At 47.2% G+C, this 19,224-nt stretch overlaps 2 protein-coding genes across 4 annotated transcripts in view; one reads left to right on the top strand and one right to left on the bottom strand.

Annotated features, from left to right (window-relative positions):
- Positions 1 to 13,995, top strand: part of SYTL4 (synaptotagmin like 4) — a 31,004-nt gene extending 17,009 nt beyond the window's left edge. For both annotated transcript variants that reach the window (XM_083484728.1, XM_083484729.1), the window contains 13 exons: positions 437 to 551; positions 1,983 to 2,096; positions 3,840 to 3,945; positions 4,337 to 4,427; positions 4,701 to 4,804; positions 6,214 to 6,300; positions 7,428 to 7,606; positions 8,774 to 8,876; positions 8,985 to 9,146; positions 9,845 to 9,950; positions 10,219 to 10,318; positions 10,835 to 11,043; positions 13,405 to 13,995. In XM_083484728.1, coding sequence (XP_083340854.1) covers positions 437 to 551; positions 1,983 to 2,096; positions 3,840 to 3,945; positions 4,337 to 4,427; positions 4,701 to 4,804; positions 6,214 to 6,300; positions 7,428 to 7,606; positions 8,774 to 8,876; positions 8,985 to 9,146; positions 9,845 to 9,950; positions 10,219 to 10,318; positions 10,835 to 11,043; positions 13,405 to 13,547 — 1,619 coding nt within the window. In that variant the 3' untranslated portion in view covers positions 13,548 to 13,995. The remainder of the gene's footprint in view (positions 1 to 436; positions 552 to 1,982; positions 2,097 to 3,839; positions 3,946 to 4,336; positions 4,428 to 4,700; positions 4,805 to 6,213; positions 6,301 to 7,427; positions 7,607 to 8,773; positions 8,877 to 8,984; positions 9,147 to 9,844; positions 9,951 to 10,218; positions 10,319 to 10,834; positions 11,044 to 13,404) is intronic.
- A 9-nt stretch (positions 13,996 to 14,004) lies between these two features.
- SRPX2 (sushi repeat containing protein X-linked 2) overlaps positions 14,005 to 19,224 on the bottom strand; it is a 31,326-nt gene continuing 26,106 nt past the window's right edge. For both annotated transcript variants that reach the window (XM_083484753.1, XM_083484754.1), the window contains exons 10-12: positions 18,080 to 18,213; positions 17,857 to 17,978; positions 14,005 to 16,204 (exon numbers count right to left, since the gene is read on the bottom strand). In XM_083484753.1, the coding sequence (XP_083340879.1) occupies positions 16,024 to 16,204; positions 17,857 to 17,978; positions 18,080 to 18,213 (437 nt within the window). In that variant the 3' untranslated portion in view covers positions 14,005 to 16,023. The remainder of the gene's footprint in view (positions 16,205 to 17,856; positions 17,979 to 18,079; positions 18,214 to 19,224) is intronic.

Raw genomic sequence — 19,224 nt, 5'->3', positions numbered from 1 at the left:
TCGAAAGCACATCAAAGTGCAAGTAGATAAATAGGTACTGATTCAGTGGGAAGGTAAATGGTGTTTCTGTGCGCTGCTCTGGTTTCACCAGAAGCGGCTTAGTCATGCTGGCCACATGACCTGGAAAAACTGTCTCCGGACAAACGCCAGCTCCCTTTGCCTCTAAAGCGAGATGAGCGCCGCAACCCCAGAGTCGTTCGCGACTGGACTTAACTGTCAGGGGTCCTTTACCTTTACCGTTACCTTTATATAAATGTTAACTATTGAATGAACCTACCTCAAGGTTGTTAGCTGGGTGGAGGATGCATCCTGTGTACAACCTTGAGCTCCTTGTGGGGGAAAGGTGAGGTGGAAATGTCGTGAATAAATGGGGACTGCTCCCAGTATGTGTGCATTGACCCTAAAAGGTTTGTTATTTTTATCCCTTCTCTTTTAGCTAACAAAAGGGAGACAGCAGGGCAAGCTCTTCTGCAGAAGGCCCAGCTCACCGATACCAAAGGTTCCTCCAAGGCAGTACCAAAGAGTCCCCAGCAGGAACGCAAGGATCCCAGGTGACTCTCTCTCTCCCACCCACCCCTTCTTGCTCCGCCATGCTGGGGCTGTTGCAGCAACGGGACTCTGTTTCATCCCTCTCACTAGCGGCAGTGAGTATCAAAGCATATTAAGGGAAAATATCCGCATACTTACATTCCTTCAGGTATGCAGGAAGTGTATATGCCAGAGGTTTTCAACCTTTTTGATTCCACAGCTCCCTTGACCAACTACATTCTTTCTGCAGCATCCCTGCGGGGCTCAGGAGCCCAGTTATATCTTGCCTGCAGAGCTGGCAGCCCTTCACCACTTTTTGAACACCCTCCCTTGTTGAGTGTTCACTCAGCCTCCTCTCTTGTCCCCTCTCCTTGGGAGTCCTCTGAGCAGCCACTTCTGCAACCCATGGTCTCTGAGTTGCCCAGCCCGCTCCCAAAGAGAGGTGCTTCCTCACACTGACCCACAGGGGCTTGGGTAGCAGCTCCTGGCAAGCCCCAGAGGCACCATTCGCCTGGGGAGTTTGTAGCCAGGGCTGCTGCAACAAACAGCCAATCAAGCCTTTGGGAGGCAGAGATGCAGGAGGGCATCAAAGGAAGGGAAGGAAGGAAAGAGGCCGGTGTTGCTACAGCACATTGGTTGAAAAGCACTGGCCTATGAATTTTGGGACGGGGGTGGCACTGTGGGTTAAACCACAGAGCCTAGGGCTTGCCGATTAGAAGGTCGGTGGTTCGAATCTCCATCACGGGGTGAGCTCCCGTTGCTTGGTCCCTGCTCCTACCAACCTAGCAGTTCGAAAGCACATCAAAGTGCAAGTAGATTAATAGGTACCACTCCAGCGGGAAGGTAAATGGCGTTTCTGTGCGCTGCTCTGGTTCACCAGAAGCGGCTTAGTTATGCTGGCCACATAACCTGGAAGCTGTACGCCAGCTCCCTCAGCCAATAAAGCGAGATGAGCACCGCAACCCCAGAATTGGCCATGACTGGACCTAATGGTCAGGGGTCCCGATACCTTTACCTATGCATTTTGCATTTGCATGCAGGCAGTTTTCAGGATGCCATTGCATTTTAAGACCAGAGGTTTAGAATAGCTGTAAGAAGGCAAGGTCTGCCGTTCAGCTGTGCATTGATGAAATATGCCGCACATTTCATGGAAAATAGCCTTGTGTATGATGAGTGTGTTGTATGTCTCCTCTTCCCCCACCTATTACCGGAACAGAGACCCCCAACAGCTTTTCTACTGAGATAATAGAGTTCTTCTTGCGCAATGTTCTCCACATCTGGTGTAGACAGTGATGAGCTGGGTACATCAATGATTTGACTTTGTATGAGGCAGCTTCCTATGTCTTTGTGTTCTCTGCTGCCTGATCCTTTGAACTAGAGATGCCAGGGATTGAACTTGGGCTCTTCCACCAAGCCCCTTATTGCCGTTCACCTGTCTAGACTGTTTCTTCCAGCTTGACCCCTGATCACTTGGAGCTCCGAGATGCAAGGAGTGACACAGAATCCACTGAGAACATGAGTCTGGATGGCTTCCGCACTGTCTCTTCTCCTACAGCTCCTGGCCCCAGGTTTGAAAAGACCAGTTCCGATTCCTATAAGGTGTATATCCCAATCTGTAGGGGAATCTGTGGCTCTCCTAGAGTTGCTGAACCACAACCCTAATAATTTCAATGCTCTCTAAAACTAGTTATTTTCTCCAGCCAGTTGATTCTTACTAATATCCAAAAACACCACTTTTCAGAATGAGCAATCATTTTTATGCCAGCGGTTTGTGACATGATGCAATTCACTTGTTTTCTGTAGTGCCTTTTGAATGTTTGAAAAGAACCATAGGGTGATGGAATCCAGAGGTACCATAGGACAATTCCTGCGCTGCTTGAGCAATGCTTTCCACCACAGTTAATTTCTTTATTTGCTGAAATGGAGGGTGCACACAGACTGCCATTTATGTGCCCTTCAGCTTTTTCTCACCTGGTTTGCTTGTAGCAAGCTAAACGTAGAGAGATCCATATCAACTTCATGTAAATCTCCTCTGCGATACGACTTGCTATGATAACCTATGAATGTCACTTCTATTTAGTGAACTAGTGGATGGCCTAGATAATGGAGGTTGCATTGTGCTTTTTCCCTATCTGGTTGGATAGCCACCTGACATGTTCTAGTTGAGATTCCTGCATTGCAGGGGGTTGGACTAGATGGTCCTTGGGGTCCCTTCCAACTCCATGATGCTATGAACTTCTGGTGGGAGAGAGCCATCCTTGTTTTAGAATGTGCTGCTTTAGAATCACAGGAGCATTCCAGGCTGTTTAATCTGTTGAGCTCAACTGGGGGAAGAGAGAAGACGAATGGATGAGGTTTGATTAGAGGGAGAGAAAAGGGAGGTAAGTTGGGGGAGACAAAAGCCCTTTTCAGACTTTCCGCCCTAACCCTTTCATATACTGAATGCCTGAGGTGGGGGTGGCTTGCTGGGGGTCAGGATATTGCCTGCAGAACCTGTGCCTCTGCTTTTGGGGTGGTCCTCAGTGAACTCATGCTGGGAAATAACTTCATGCATGGTGCAGAGAAAGAAAGCAGAATTTTATTTTCTGCCTCCGGTAATACTACAAATAAAGCATTGACCAGCCTCCTTTCCCATCCTGACCAGCCTTCCAGATATTGTTGGACTACAATTCCCATCAATTCCTGATCTTAGGTGGGACTGATGAGAGCAGGAGTCCAGAAACATCTGGGGTGGGGCGTACAGGTGGGGGAAGGCTGAAACAGACAAAAGGAAAGATCTATTGACCCAATGCACTTCTCAATTTATGGAATTCGTTGCTGCACAACATGTGGCAGCTGGCTAAGTCTTTAAAAAAGGATCGCCTAAATTCATGCAGGTTTACAGTTGTTGCTAAATGGAAGGGTTAGTGGTTTTTCTTCTTCTGTGCCTCAGCTGATCCCATTCTCAGTGTGACTGCAGAAATTTCCAGGCAGACATACTTTTCCATTTCCAATCCTCGCATATAAGCTCCCTGCTCTTCCTCCCACAAATGTTCCAGGAATTTCTTATTGGTTCTGCTTTGGCTGTGCTATAGAGCAAGAGCACCCTTCAGATAGCAGTCGTGTGATAACATCGAGGAAGCGGAGCAGAGCTACTAATAGAGCAGAACAGTGTGCATATCACTAATTCACTATTATTGCGTTGATGATGCATTGCAGAAAACAACTGCAGAAAACAAGTCTGGAGGATACCCTGTTCAGAGAGATGAATTTCCTTGGTCTGCTCCAGGAAAGATGTTCTTATGATCTCCCTGCTTTTTGTTTCTTTGCAGCCCTCAACAAGAGAGGACAAAAGCTATCAGCCCTTCAGGGTCCAATGCATCCAGCCTGACGCTCCCCAGCCGCTTTAGAGAGGCTCTCCCCTCCGATTCAGATGGTGTAGGTTTGCACTGCTGCTTTGCATGTGGCTTGCTGAAACAACAGGTTTCTTTGCACGTGCTTGGGCACTGTCATATGACAGCAGGTGTCTTGGGAAATGCAGGACTTTCGCTTTCCAGGGCACCCCAACCTTTTTCACATTGGTCATTGTTGGTTGTATTGCTTGGCAGAGTGTAGTATTGGGTGGGCTATCGTAACTCATCTGCACATCTAAAGCTGCTGGACTCAAAAGTACCAAACAGCCTTTGGCGCTTGTCCTAAAGCTTGGGCTGACCAAATGCTTTTGGGAATCAGATTTCCTTATTCTTTCTACCTGCAGACCAGTGTGTGGGATGGTGGTTGTGTGAGGGTCTTGTTTATGTTTTTGTGATGTTAGCGTATTCTTTCCTAGGACGCTCGTTTGGGGATCCATGGTGCAGCTTCAGCTGATGAGAATGAAACCTTGTTCAAGAAGAATCCCAGGAGAGTTCAGAGGCCTTCAGGTAAAAGACCCTTAGATGCAATGTTATGCTGGCCAGGGTGGTGCAGTGGTTAAGCTGCTGTATTTAAACTGGAGAGATCCACGTTCAGATCCTAACTCAGCCATGAACCTTCTCCAAAGGAAGTTTGGACAAGCACCTGTTTGGGACAATCCTCTTGGATTGGGGTGGTGGTGGTGGATAAAGGGTTAGGTTTGGGTAGTGGTTCTGTGACCTCTTGGCTCTATCATGCTAAAAGCGGTAGCTCTCTCTTCTCCTGACCTACTTCTGTCACAGAATACACAAAGTCAGTGATTGACCTGCGACCAGAGGAGCCTGTTATTGAAAGTGGGCCTCTAGGAGACAGAAGCAAATCAGTCCCAGGCCTCAACGTTGAGATGGTGAGTCTCCTAAGGGAGCTTTTTTTAGCCTGAGGCCCACATTCCCTTCAGGGGAGCCAGGTGTCAGTGGTAGGTAGGCCCAGAAGCAAAAGTGGGCAGAGCAAAAAAATGTTTATTTTACCTTTATACAGTAGGCTAATTCACCAGAGACCCCCAGAGGACACTGAACACTTTTAAGATGGCACGCCTATGGCAGAGCCATGCAGATTTGCCTCCTCCTGTAGGAGAAGCCCCCCCACCCGCCCCCCAGACTGGCTGTACCTGTAGTGCTCACAGGTGATGCTGGTTTAGTGCTCCTAAAGCCAGAACCTGAGATTTTGGGTTTTCCCCCCCTTGGGCATCAGCTTCCATTCCTTCCCTCATGCTGCTGACACTGTTTAGGTAGGAAGGGGGAGGTTTTCCTCCACCTTAAAGGGCGGGGTTTCTTTTCTTCCCCTAGCTGGTGATTCACCTTGTCTCCTGCCTTTTATAAGGCATTTCAGAGATTCAGGTTACAGTCATACCTCATGTTATGTCCACTTCATGTTACGTTCTTTCAGGTTACGTCCTGCGGTGACCCGGAAGTACCGGAAAGGGTTACTTCCGGGTTTCGCCGCTCGCGCATGCGCAGACACGCAAAATGACGTCACGCGCATGCACAGAAGCGGCGAATTGCAACCCGCGCGTGCGCAGATGCGCCGCTGTGGGTTGCGCTCTTGTCATGTTGTGAATGGGCCTCCGGAACGGATCCTGTTTGCAACCAGAGGTACCTCTGTACTGAGGATTCTGCTGGAGTGCAGGAAGACCTCCAAACAATGCACTCCACTGAAGTGGTGTGGCTTGGGGAGAGGGGGGGTGGCTTGAGATTTCCCACACCAATGTTACGGAAGGTTGTTCCAGAGTCAAATACTGAGAAGCGCTCTCTGCGTCCTGGGGATATTTGATGTAGGGGTAGTATTAATGGACTTCCTTGAGTCTAAAAAAGATACCGTTATGGGACATAAAGAGGGAGGCAATTCCTTAAGCAGGACCAGCCCAATTATAGAGGCAACCCTCACAACCACCCGGGGTGCTGAACTTCCAAGAGCTCCTGCTGTGGCTATGTCAGTATTTTGGTGAAGGAACCTCTGTCTTTGCTTTTGGAGGTGGTGCATAGATGCAGCTTAGCAGCTCATTTGGCTGGGTGGTTTCTCATTTCATATGACACAGTCAAGAGAGCCTTTTGACCTGGGGGCATAAGCACAGCTGTAAAAAGAAGTGATGGTATGCAAAATAAAGATGCACTTAATAGCTCATAATAAAACAAGACACTGGAGGAGGGCGGTGATGAACTTGTCTGGGGCTGCAGATTGAGCCAGCAGTCTTCCCTTTGGGAAGTTGTGCTGATGCTGTTTAGGATGAAGCTCAGCTGTGTGTGTTTTCTTCTCTAGGAAGAGGAAGAGGAGGACATAGACAGCCTGGTAGAGATTCACCGGAGGAGGACAGCCAGATGCAGCATGCGCAGCGGTACATCTTCGGTGGGTCCCGGTACCAATGCCTGTTGCCTAGGACTCTTTTGAAGAAGGGTGGGGAACCTGTGGGACTCCAGCTCCCATCAGCCCCCAGGCAGCATGACCAATGGTCAAGGCTGATGGGAATTGTGGTCCCAGAAATCTCTAGAGGGTGACATGGGTTCTCCATACTTGGCTTACAGAGCATAATGTTCCTCCTCCTGCATTCCTATCAAGCCCAAGATATTTATTTATTACAATACATTCTATTTACAAAAAAAGTCTAAACCATCAGCATTACAAGGTGAGGGGAATAGATCGTGGTGGTGAACAGCACAAAACCGACAGTAGAATTTCATTCATAAAGCAAATGCACCGTAACTCAGTGGGTCAGCTTAATATGTCACAGGAAAACTGCCTGATGCTGAGTCCGACCACTGGTCTATCTTGCTCAGTGTTGTCTACTACGCTGACTGGCAGAAGCTCTCCAGGGTTTCAGACAGATATTCCCAATCCTACCTGGAGATGCATGCAAAGCAGATGCCCTACTACTGAGCTACGGCTCTTCCCCCGTTAGCGCAGCTGGATTAAGATAGGTGATCTCCAGGGTAGGGGGGCTTCTTTGCCTCCGTTGCTGTCAGATAGGACAGTCACTCTTCCTATCCATGCAGGAAGTGGTGGAATTCAATGATGGGATTGAAACAAAAAACGAAAGCTGTGTTGGGACCTTAAGGATGAACAGATTTTTAAAGCAGCATAAACTTTCAAGGATCAGAGGCCTTCTCACCTCCTGAACAAATTATGCTGTGCCAAATTATTATTGTTGTTCTTATTATTTATATACCACCCTTCATCACAAGATCTAAGGATGGATCATGGGATAAAAACGCAAGGTAAAAACACAAGCAAATAATTAAAACAATACCCCCCCCAATCTTTTAACTGCCCTGTTGTTTTGCTACAACAGACTGAACGCTGCCCCCACTTTTTGGATGGAAATGTAGGTTGAACATTTTGGTTAAAAACCTTTCGGAGTTGGTTACAGTAGCTGGTCTGCATGTGCAGCAGAATCTCATGGTGACATTGGTTGAATCTGGGCCAGGAAGGCAGAATTCAGTGGATGGTAAACGATGCTGCTTCTCTTCTTTTCTCAGAGCACTTTGGGAAGCATGGTCAGTATCTACAGCGAGGCGGGCGACTTTGGCAATGTCTGTGTTACGGGAGAAATTGCCTTCTCCCTGAGCTATGAGCAGAAGGTGCAGACTCTCTTCATCCACGTGAAGGAGTGTCGCCAGTTGGCCTGTGCTGACGAGGCCAAGAAGCGCTCCAACCCGTGAGTGTGCATCATCTTGTGCTGGATGTGTGGGGAGGAGGGACATTGGACTCTCCTGCTTATGTGGGTGAGCTTACACCTAGCAGTAGGACAGGAATAAGTGGTTTGGTTTCCAACCCGTAGCAACAAATTAAGTGGGTCGGTTTGGATATGGTACAGATTAGTAGCTGAGGAAGCTTGACTATAGTTTAGAAATGTAATTGCAGCATCAGCTGCTCTCCCTCCTAGAGACAGGAGGTAGAAAGCAAAAGCAGACAACCAGTTGTAAACCGTGTGTTTCCTAGATTTATTTGAAAGCTCAGCTATGGGCCAGGTTTGGTTCTAAAGTACGGTGAATGCAAACCATGTGTGTGGTTGTTTTTTTTTTTAATGTGATGCCTGAAATTGAGTTCCATTGTGTTCACGTGTACTTTTTCATTTGTTGTATAATTTTTAATTTAAGAGGGATCAAAAGCAGGTGTAAAAGCGCTTTGAACGAATGAACACACATTTTAATCAAACACTCTTTTAGCATGGCTAAATGTGGGCTGCTTTTGGGACAAAATTGCAGTGCTGTGCTTCCAATACAGAATAGTTATGCGAGAGGAAGTGTGTACAGCACCCTCAAATGCATTTTTTTTGATAAAGGCACTGTGTTATATTTTAAAATATGCCAATTTGCATTTATGGATTTATCACTTTTTTATCCTGCCATTCCTCCAAGGACAGCTAACAGTGTTCTCTCCTTCTCCAGCCCTTGCCCCATTTTTAGCAAAATAGTTTACGCTGAGATGGTGAGTGATTCAAGGCAACCTGGTGGTTTTCATGACTGAGGCTGCTGGGGTCTTATCGCTGGTTTCCCCAGTTTTAGCCCAGTGCACTACATTAAGAGTAATCACGAGGAGGGCTGCAATCTGTAGTTGAAGTGTTTCACACACCAGTGTGAACCATCTAAAAATGTGGGGTTTTGGGGGGTGGGGGTGGCCCTCAGCAAATAGTTGTTTTTTGTAAGGACTCACTGTGTGGATACATCCCGCCTCTCAGCACACCAATGCAATTGCACGGCCACTTTATCCAAAACTGCCTGCTTCGCCAGTCTCATCACCATTAAACAGAGGTGGGTGGGACCATGGAAGGAAAGGGAGATAACTGGGCAAGGTGTAAACCTACATGTTTTGTCTCTCGCAGGTATGTGAAGACATACCTCCTCCCGGACAAATCCCGCTCAGGGAAGCGGAAAACCACCATCAAACGGAACACCGTCAACCCACTGTACAACGAGCTGCTCAAGGTGTCTGAGAGTTGTGGGCAGGGGGCTAGCCAGGCTTGTGTAGGTTGTGGTCCTCTGTGGAAGCTATCCTTGCTAAATACGCACCCTCTCTTTTTCGTTTTCTTGCAGTATGAGATCAGCAAGGCCCTCCTGCTGACGAGGACCTTGCAGTTCTCTGTCTGGCACCACGACCGTTTTGGCCGGAACACTTTCTTGGGAGAGGTGGAGGTCCCGATGGACACCTGGAACTTTGAGAGCCCATTGGAGGAGTGCCTCCCCCTGCATGGCAAGGTTTGCCCCACCCCACTGCTTGCTTCCGTGGTCCCCCCGTCATGTAGCTTCAGCTGAAACAGGTTTCTTGGGAGCTCCAGGAAGTCTTGCTAAACTCGGTTCTCAAGCTTCTAGTTCATTGCCTCTGTGTTCAGCTGCGGTTTTGGTTTAAATAACAAACAGGGAATCTTGCTTGCCACCAGTTTTGTTGTAATTCCAGTTGCAGGTGAAGATCTCTCCCATTTTCGCACATTTTCAATCATTTTAATTGCTTCTTTTCTCAATATTTTAATTCTTTGAAGCTTCCGCAGAATTTTTTTGGCCCAGGGATTGCTCTATAATGTTCTTGGTTCGATTACTTTTTAAAATATGTTTTGTTTGTTCTCTTTGCAAGCTGTCCTGGGAATGCCAATTTTGACACTGAAAGGGTGGAGGCATTATGCATTCTTTGAGCCACTCCTCCCTGCCTATATATATATATATATATATATATATATATATATATATGTATCCTAATTTATTCTCCTTCACAGCCACTTTAGAAAACCCCCCACCCAATCTGTAGAACCTGCCTCAGAATAGCCCCCTCCTCCATATCTTACACAGAGCCATCTCAGTGTCATCTCCTTGCATCAGTAAATCCTGCAGGAATCTGATTGGTTGTACAACCCTTTTATTAATGATGTGCTGATATTTATCATTGCCCATTCCTGTCCTAGAATGCTGCAGACTCATCTGCTTCTCCTCAATACAAAGGCGAATTGGTGGTTTCTTTGAAGTTCATTCCACCTGCTAAGCATGCCAATGCAGGAAACGGAAGAAAAGGTGAAGATTCAGTGTAATGCAACCAGTTTTCCCCTCTGAATGCAACAGAAACCATACACGGGGCAGCTGTCTGGTTTTTCTCTTTATTCATATCCAAACCTTTCCTCAACTCCATAAGGTCTAGAAAATTGACTTAAATTCTGCTAACAATCGGCTTTTCCGGTTCTGTGTGGTTGGTAGGGTGGCTTTCATACCACCCTGGTTAGAGGAAGCTTTGGGACTGGGGAACTCCTGCCGTTCATGCTCATCACAGGGGTCTCTTTGTTAGGCAAAAAGGAAGACAGCGGTGAACTTCAGGTCTGGATCAAAGAGGCCAAGAACTTGACAGCAGCCAAATCTGGAGGGACATCTGACAGCTTTGTCAAGGGGTGAGCAAATGGGAGCTTGCTAAATCTGTGTGGTGGGAGGAAAGGAGGCTGTAGACTGAGGGTTTACAGTTAATTGTTGCCCTGCCCAGGTACCACAGGGGTTGTGTGTGCATCTGATTATAGAAATAATCATTTTGCATTTCATGTAGTATCTTGCACAGCAATATGAAACAAGTGTGCTTGGCTCTGGGTAGCAATTGATTTGGGGCTGTGCAAATCCTTCTGAGTTTTAAAAGGGGCTGGATCTGATTCTTATAGAAAAGGAGCACTTTGACTTTGAACTATGCATACGGCGCATAGTTCTGCTTTTACAGGTCACAGGAAAAGCGCTCGCAGGGTGCCCTCTTGTGGCTGCTGAGAATTCTCTCCGCAGCTTCTTAAGCACAGGAAATTTGCAGAGATCTTCAAAAGATGCTGAGTTTTCTACCCCCCGCCCCAAGCTATCAATTTCTGCAAGTCCTGGTTGCAGGAGCCTCTTTAATAATAGAGAGGCATTTCCCCCTTCCTGGTCCACAGGTATTTGCTCCCTCTGAGGAACAAGGCCACTAAAAGGAAGACACCAGTTGTGAAGAAGAGCCTGAACCCCCACTACAACCACACCTTGGTCTACAACAACATCAGTCCTGAAGAGCTGCCGCACATCTGCCTGGAGCTTACTGTGTGGGACCGGGAGCCCCTTTCCAGCAACGATTTCTTGGGAGGAGTCCGACTTGGAGTTGGGAATGGTGAGGAATCTTCTTAGGGCATGCATATGTGTTTGTGTGTGTGCTCATGGGTGCACCTGTCCCATCAATGGAGATTATCTTTTTTAGCTGGATTATTCCTCCCACTTGCTCAAAAAATAGGACCGTGCCAATCACTGCAGACAATTAAGCTTCCACTTAAGCTAGAGGCACTCCTGAACCCTAGCTCCCAGCTTGTCTAGCCTCCTTTGCAGCAGTAGGGTTCTTCTAGGGCAGAGTTCCCCAAATTTGGGACTCCAGCTGTTGTTGTTTTTAACCACAACTCCCATCATCCCTAGCTAGCAGGGTCAGTGGTCAGGGATGATGGGAACTGTAGTCCAAAAACAGCTGGAGACCCAAGTTTGGGAAACCCTGTTCTAGGGGAAAGACCATAGTTCAGTGGTCGGCACACCGCTTTGCATGCAGAAGGTCCCAGGTACCATCCCTGACCATCTCCTTTATTAAAGGGCTGGGAAAGGTTCCCTGCCTGAATGCTTGGAGAGCGTTCTTTATTTCAAATGGTATTGCCTTCTGTTCTGTGTACAGGGGAAAGGGTCACTGAAATAAAGTTGTGGAGCTGGAGGCTGTGGAATTTAAATATCCACTGTGCAGTTTTGATTCCTGGATGAAATACCACCACCTGCCTTGCATATAGAAGATCCCAGTTTCAGTCCCTGGACTCTCCTGATAGGGCTAGGAATGTCCCCTGCGTGAAACCCTGGAGAAATGCTGGCAGGCAATGTAGACATGACTGAGCTAGATGGACCTGATGGGCTGACTCTGCATAAGTCAGCTTCCTGCATTCCTAAGTTCTTGCTCCTTCATTCTCCTTTATGAGGCCCGGTCTTTTCAGCCATTGTTTTCCATCCATGGCTCCAGTCAGTTATACGTTAGCTGACGGGCTGCTTTTCCACAGTGAACTCAACACCTGAATCTGATCCCAATAAAACGTTTAACTTAATTATCAAAAATACATAACGTATGCTTGTTACAGAACACTTCAACCCAAGTCAGACAAAATAAACACTTCAGTAAATGTAGCATCCACTAAACATTACAATAAAATAACCTAAATCTCGATACATAACAAGCAGAGAGCTAAATTCGAAGTTGATGGGCCAAAAAGTAGATATGAGAAAATAAATATGCACAACTAGTACTTGTCTTGCTGCCCTCCCAAGGGGCCACAGAAGGGTACGGGTGGGTCTTCATAGCGGGCTCCCTCATTTCTGGCCATTTCTCTTTCTCTCTACAGACATCCACAGTGTCCATATTAAAGCACTCTTACACAATTTTAAACAGTCATAGCTCCCCCCCCGCCTCAATGAATCCTGGCAACTGTAGTTTGTTAATGGTGCTGGCTTTGCAGAGCTACAGTTCCCAGCACCCTTAACAAGGTACAGGTACCAGGACCCTCCATGACTGTTAGAAATGTTATAAGATGGCTTTAAGTGGTGTGGATATGATGCAATCTCTCTCGTTTTACTATGAAAATTTGTATTGAAACAGACTTGAAAAACAGGCAACGAAAGGGAAGAATGCCACATGTCATTAAAAACAAGAGGACCCACAGTTTATCTGAGGACAGCTCTATTAAGCAAAATCCAGTTCTTTGTGAGGGAGTGTTACTTGAGTAGACATTTGGGGATGGAGATGGTGATTTTAGCCTTTTCAGTGCTGAAGACAGAATACGGCTGGGCACTCAAATAAAACATCAGGTTTAGCAACGCCTTCACAGATTTTGTAGCTCATGCTGGCCTAGTGAACTCCTGGTGCACAGCTTATACCCATGTTGGTATAAGCACAGCTTATACCCATGTTGGGTATTACACATGTTCATTTTAGTGGGTTAAAAAAAAAGTATGTAAACATTACACAGATATGATTTACCTGTCCTGTGACATTTTTTTGGAGGGGAGGGGGGAATAACTAACAGGAATAGCACCTGCTTTGCATTCAGAAAGCCCTAGGTTCAGTCCCTGGCATCTCCAGCTAAAATTAATTTGGTAGCAGATGAAAGGTGAGGAAAGACCATTGCCTGACTGCCTGGAGAGCTGCTGCCTGCCAGAGTAGACAGTACAAGTCTAGATGGGCAGGGCCTGATCTGTAATGAGAAACATGCTCTTGGGACTCCCATTATTCCCAGCCAGCATGGCCATCGGGGGCAGGGTTGATGGGAGCTGTAGCCCGGGCAGCACCCGGAGGGCCACAGGTTCCCCCGACTCCTGCTCTGTGACTTTGCTAGGGATACTTGGATAACCAAACCAGTTCCCTCAGTTGGCCAGGATGGTGAAAATGGACCTTGGCTATTTTGTGCACTCGGCTGACCTCGCCTTTTTTTCTTTCAACTACTTGTCTCTTCAGGGATGAGTAATGGCCAACTGGTGGACTGGATGGATTCTACCGGAGAGGAGATTAGTCTGTGGCAGAAGATGCGCAAGTACCCCGGATCGTGGGCAGAGGGAACCCTTCCCCTTCGCCCCACCATGGCCAGGGCAAGGCCATAACTTTGTTCCAGCTGGCTTTTGAGATGGGGCAAATGATGGCCAGGTTCACTGCACTAGAGAGTTTATGGGATGCAGCAACAAGACTTTCTGGCTTCGTACCACGTGTAGCAATAGAACTAACTTTTGAAATGGCCCTTGAAGCTGGCTTGTTCTGGAGAGAAGTTCTTGGTAGTCTGTTCCAAGGATATTTTATTGGGATTGTTTTCTGTGCAGACCCTGGCGGGGGCGGGGGGGGGGGAGGGATCCTGCCAAAGTGCCTTTTTAAAATGCCTTATTTTTCCTTATTTTCTTTATCCCTCAAACTCCCTTTCCTATTTTTCTTTTTTTCCTGAAGCCTTCTGCAACATACTGCATCTTGCATCCTGTTCTTGATTTTAAATGTTAACACCTTCTGTTCTGTTCTGTGCACAGCAGAAAGGGTCACTGAAATAAAGTTTGGGTGTATGAAGCTGGAAGCTGTATAATTTAAATATCTACTTTTTATTCCTGTATTAGCAGGAGATGAAGACATGGTGCTCAATGATATGGACAGAAAGGATGGGGAGGAGGAGATGCAGTTCAAGTAATGACCAGCCTGCTGTTCCATTGACTCTGGCTTTCCCCCATTCAGTGATGAGGGTATGGCAGCATGGTGAAATGCATATTTGGGGAAGAGGCGTAACTTGACGGCAGAGCATCTGCCTTGCAAACAGAAGGTCCCATGTTCAGTCCCAGCATCTCCAGGTAAAGTTGTGAGATACATACTCCGTTATCTAAAAACCTAGAGAGCTGCTACCAGACAGTGTAGACCAGGCATGGCCAAACATGGCCCTCCAGCTGTTTGGGGACTACAACTCCCATCATCCCTAGCTAACAGGACCAGTGGTCAGGGATGATGGGAATTGTAGTCCCAAAACAGCTGGAGGGCCAAGTTTGGCCATGCCTGGTGTAGACAAATGCTGGGCTAGGTGGACCGTGACTAGGTATAGGGCAGCTTCCTACATTCCTGTAACGCTTAGCCAAAGTCTGTTTTCCTTGTAGTGGCTACCCATTAGCTCTAGGCCTTCATTCCGGAGCAAAAGAGAATAAATTTGTTCCATCTTCTGTGTAACAGCCCTTCAGATTCTTGGAATATTAAGAAGAAGATTTTTGGCTGAATATTAAGAAGAAATTAGATAAGAACCCTTTCGCTTGTTATAGAGAGTCTTTTGTTTGGGGGCAGGTTTTTTTTGTGTGTGTGTGTATGGAAGAACATTCAGCTATGTGAGCCTATTACCCCTAGCCCGGAAAGGTTAGAATCCAGAGCGCATATTTATCACCACAGTGGGAACTAGGACTAGAAGATCTACACTGCTTCGTGAGAAGTCCTTAGAACAGGAGAACAGATAATGCAGTTTAAATTTTGTGCAGGGGATTTGGGTATTTCTTTAATGCTCCCCATAATAACCACCCTCTCTGCTGGGAAACCAGCATAGCAAGGAGGTAGCCTAGTACCTTTGCCTTGATGCTCTCTGAGCAGACCAAGTCAATGGGACTCCAATACTAAGCTGATCACTGGCTGAATGTGCCTAACAATTATTGGTATATAAATGTGGTAGAGCACTATGGAGGTACAGGGGGAGTGGAGACCTGCTGGTGATACAGGACCATGCCCCCCCCCATTGATTTGAGCATCACACAGCCCATTATTTTAAGGCTGATGGGGCTCATGTATTCCAGGGCAGCCTTTGCCAACCTGGTCCTCCCCAGAGATGTTTTTTGGACTGCTTCTCCCACCAGTACCAACCCAGCTGTGGGAGTCCATAAGTAGCAAAATACCTCTTTAGAAAGTACTACTTTTTGACACGTGTTCTGTTCCTCAGCTGTAAAACATGGGTGGGGTTCCGCTAAATAAAAAAAGGTTTCTATTCATTCCACCTGCTGTAGAGGTGCCAAATTCCTAGGCATTCCAACCAGTATGCTTTTAATTCTCAGTATATTAATTGCTACACTGCACTGACTAAAAGGAGATAAGGAGTGAGCAGAAACATGTATACTCTTTAAAGAAGAGAAGGTGCCTTCCACTTAATGTAGCTGTAACCAGAGCAGGACCTTCTCCACATGGATTGCTGGTTTGCTCTTGGAAAAAGAGAGAGGAGCTCTGATTCTGGGCTATCATCTGGTGACTTGTCTCTGGTTGTGATACCTTACACACACACACACACACTGTGGAATGTACTTCTTGTCTAGAAAAGGGTAGGCACAAAATAAAAGACACCCTCCTGGATAATCCCTACAGGAATAGTTATGATTATTTCCCCTTTCTTAATGTGGCTGTGACCCGGGGCGCTGCAGGTTCTGCTGTCCTTGTTCGTTCTTCAACTTCAGCAATTTCCTCCCTTCTGTTTCACCTCCAGTTCAATGCTGAAAGGGAAGACCTGGCTCTCCCTTAGCAGGCAGGGCATGTGAGAGGTCAAAAGGTGTTCACTGTGACTCCTGTGGGTGGAGCAGCCCATTATCACTCGCATGTGTCCCTGTTCTGTTCCCTCTGGAGCACTTCGTGGTTGCTCAGCAGGTAGGTATCCACAAAGGAAAAGAGCTCGTCCGGTGTCAGAGGCTGGATGTAGCGCTCGCGGTCCACGCCTTCTTTGTCGACCAACACGACGTTGAAGCGGGAGCGGGTGATATGCAGGAACTGCCTATAGAAACAGAAGGTTGGCTGATTGCCCGTTTGCTGGAGACCCTAAGAGCTCATGGAGTAGTGGTTTTAGAGCAGGAATGGGAACTGCTTTTGCCCAGAGGGCCAGATCCACAATTAGCTAACCCTCCATCGGCCACATGCAGTTGCAGCTGCTCACCTGTCAGGTCACCTGACCCTTTATTCTGCCAAGCCTTTCCCATGAGATGTAGGAAACACCAAGCCTCAGCTCTTTTAAGTGTGCTCCAAACCTTCCTTTGCAGTAGCTTGAATTTTCCTGCTCCTGACACCATGTGATGACAAATAAGGGCAAGGCCATACCCAGCTTCCCCATATCTAGAGGCCCTGGGGAGCCAGCATGTAACTTGAGTGCTTGCACTGATTGATTGCTTATGTGTTACCAGGCCAGGTTCAATGTTTTGCATTATTTTATAAGGCCATTGGGAGCAGGATAACTCTAGGACTGTCTGAGCCCTTCAATCCCTGCCTGATCACTGCAATCTTTGGGGGAGTCTCTGTTGCTGGCTTCCCCATGGCTCACGACTACTAGAAGCCACCAGTTGCCAGTTTGCTATTGGCTTGCTGTTCCACTGCAACTAAAGCCAAGGTATCTATCCGCATCATGGAGTGAGTCAGTGGATACAACAGGGTCAGAACTGGAGCAATATAGGCAAAGGGAAATACGTCTCGAGGTCCACCACATTTTATTCCTGGCGCCAGTTCACTGAGATGAATGAAGGATCTGGTGCCATCTTCACAGTATCAGATCAAAGCTCCACTTAGTCCACCATCTTGTTTCCAATAGCAGACACCCAAATGCTTCTTGCAATTTTACAAGCAGGACATGAAGACAATAAAAGCCCTTTAATTGTTCCACAGCTACTGTTGCTGAACCTGGAAGATGCATGTAGCCATATTGGCTTGTACGATATGATATGATACCTTTATTGTCATTGTCCCATACAGACAACGAAATTGAAAATCTACATATAACATTCAAAACCCAACAAGCCTGCTATCCCAGCTATCCCAACCTGGTTAGCCCCCTAAAAACTCTGATACCCCATTTTTTAAATACAATATACCCCCATACAGACTCCTTACAATGCGTTTAAAACAAAAATCGCTTTTGGGTAGAAACTGTTTCTCAGGCAGCTAGTCCTAGTCTTTATAACCCTGTACCTTCTTCCAGAAGGCAGAAGCTGAAAGAAACCATTTCCAGGGTGCACACTATCCTGTGCTTTATCTCTGCAGCTTTCTTACGGCACCTGGAAGCATAGATTTGTTCCAAGGTGGGAAGAGTGCACCCAATTATTCTCTCCACAGTCTTTACAACCCTGGACAGCATTGTTTTTTCCCCTGACCATGCAGCTCCCAAACCACACACACAGACCATAAGTTAATACACTCACTGATAGTTGGCTTTAAAGATTGTCAAATTCTAAGTGGTCTCCACCACATTTTGTGGTAGCTGAGCCGCTCAAATTAAAAATTACAAATGTGGAAAAAATAGATCCCTTCTTTTTGTTTTGCCTTATCATGCACACTCTTCTCTTTGTAACATCCCAGCAAGTGGTCGCCCAAGGCCAGTAACATTCGTCACTGAGCAGGGATTTGAACCTGGACCTCTGCCAGCCACTCTGCACCACTAACCTGAGCCCTTCAATGATGTTCTCTGAGAGTCGGTGCTCACGGATCCTCCCCACCTCGTGAGGCGGCAGCCCCACCAGCTCAATGACGGTGATGTGGCGCAAGTCCAGCCCACATGTGGCTTGCTGCAGTGAAGAGAGAAGCAAATGGTTGGAGGAACCCAGTAGCTGGAGAAGGGAAGGAAGGGTGTGAGTCCTAGGATGGAAACTCAAGAGGAAGGGCTTACCTGCAGCATGCTGTTCTGCATCTTATAGTAGCGGTCAGAAGGATCAGGAGCAGAGATGATGAGCAGCCGGCGCTTTTCATAGAACTGGTCCAGAAGGCCGGCAGCAGAGTTCACATCCACATTGATCTGCATGGCTAACAGTACCATGAGAAGACACAGGGTTTTAGCATGACTGCAGTTACATGCTAGATGGGTAGCAATATGAAGAATGGAGAGCAGTAATAGCGGCAACAGGGCCACCTGCCACACTGTAGGAATGGGTACTGACGAACATCTCTGAGTGTCCCCCCCAAATGCCTCCTTTCTGCCATCACCGCTATTACTTTTCTGGGGAGTGGAGCCAGATTACTAACCTTGCTCACACAATAGGTCAAGTGAACCTGTTGGACTCCAACTCACCTGGGTCCCAATCAGTATAGCTAGTAAGGGCTGATGGGAGTTGTAGTTCAATAGCATTTGGAGGGCCATAGGTTCCTTGCCCCCACTCCTTTGCTAGGGATATCATCTCAGATACCCAAATTGGTTCACATGGTTGGTCACAATGGTGCAAATGGATCTTGTCTACACTTTGTGCTCTCAGCTGAGCACACACACTTTCACTTCCAGTCCCCTCTCTTCAGGAACACTAAGGGGCGTTGCCCTACAGCTAGTGAAAAGATTTGGTTCCTTGTAATCAGTGGGTGACGCTGTGGGTTAAACAACAGAGCCTAGGTAGGACTTGCCAATCAGAAGATCGGTGGTTCGAATCCCCGCGATGGGGTGAGCTCCCATTGCTCGGTCCCTGCTCCTGCCAACCTAGCAGTTCGAAAGCACATCAAAATGCAAGTAGATAAATAGGTACTGCTCTGGCAGGAAGGTAAACAGTGTTTCCGTATGCTGCTCTGGTTCGCCAGAAGCGGCTTAGTCATGCTGGCCACATGACCCGGAAACTGTACGCCGGCTCCCTCGGCCAGTAAAGCGAGATGAACACCGCAACCCCAGAGTCGGTCACGACTGGACCTAATGGTCAGGGGTCCCTTTACCTTTACCTTAATCACTGCTCTTAAGCTGGCAATGCAATGCAACAATATGCTCAGAAGGACGATGGTAGGAGAAGATGTTATTCATCACTGCCCCAACAGCCATTTCTTCCAGGTTCTAAGTTG

Source organism: Podarcis liolepis, assembly GCF_965112155.1.
Source record: "Podarcis liolepis genome assembly, chromosome: Z".
In the NCBI taxonomy this organism is placed as follows: Eukaryota; Metazoa; Chordata; class Lepidosauria; order Squamata; family Lacertidae; genus Podarcis; species Podarcis liolepis.
Note: the sequence above shows the minus strand (reverse complement) of the source record. Positions and strands in the feature narration are given on the sequence as shown.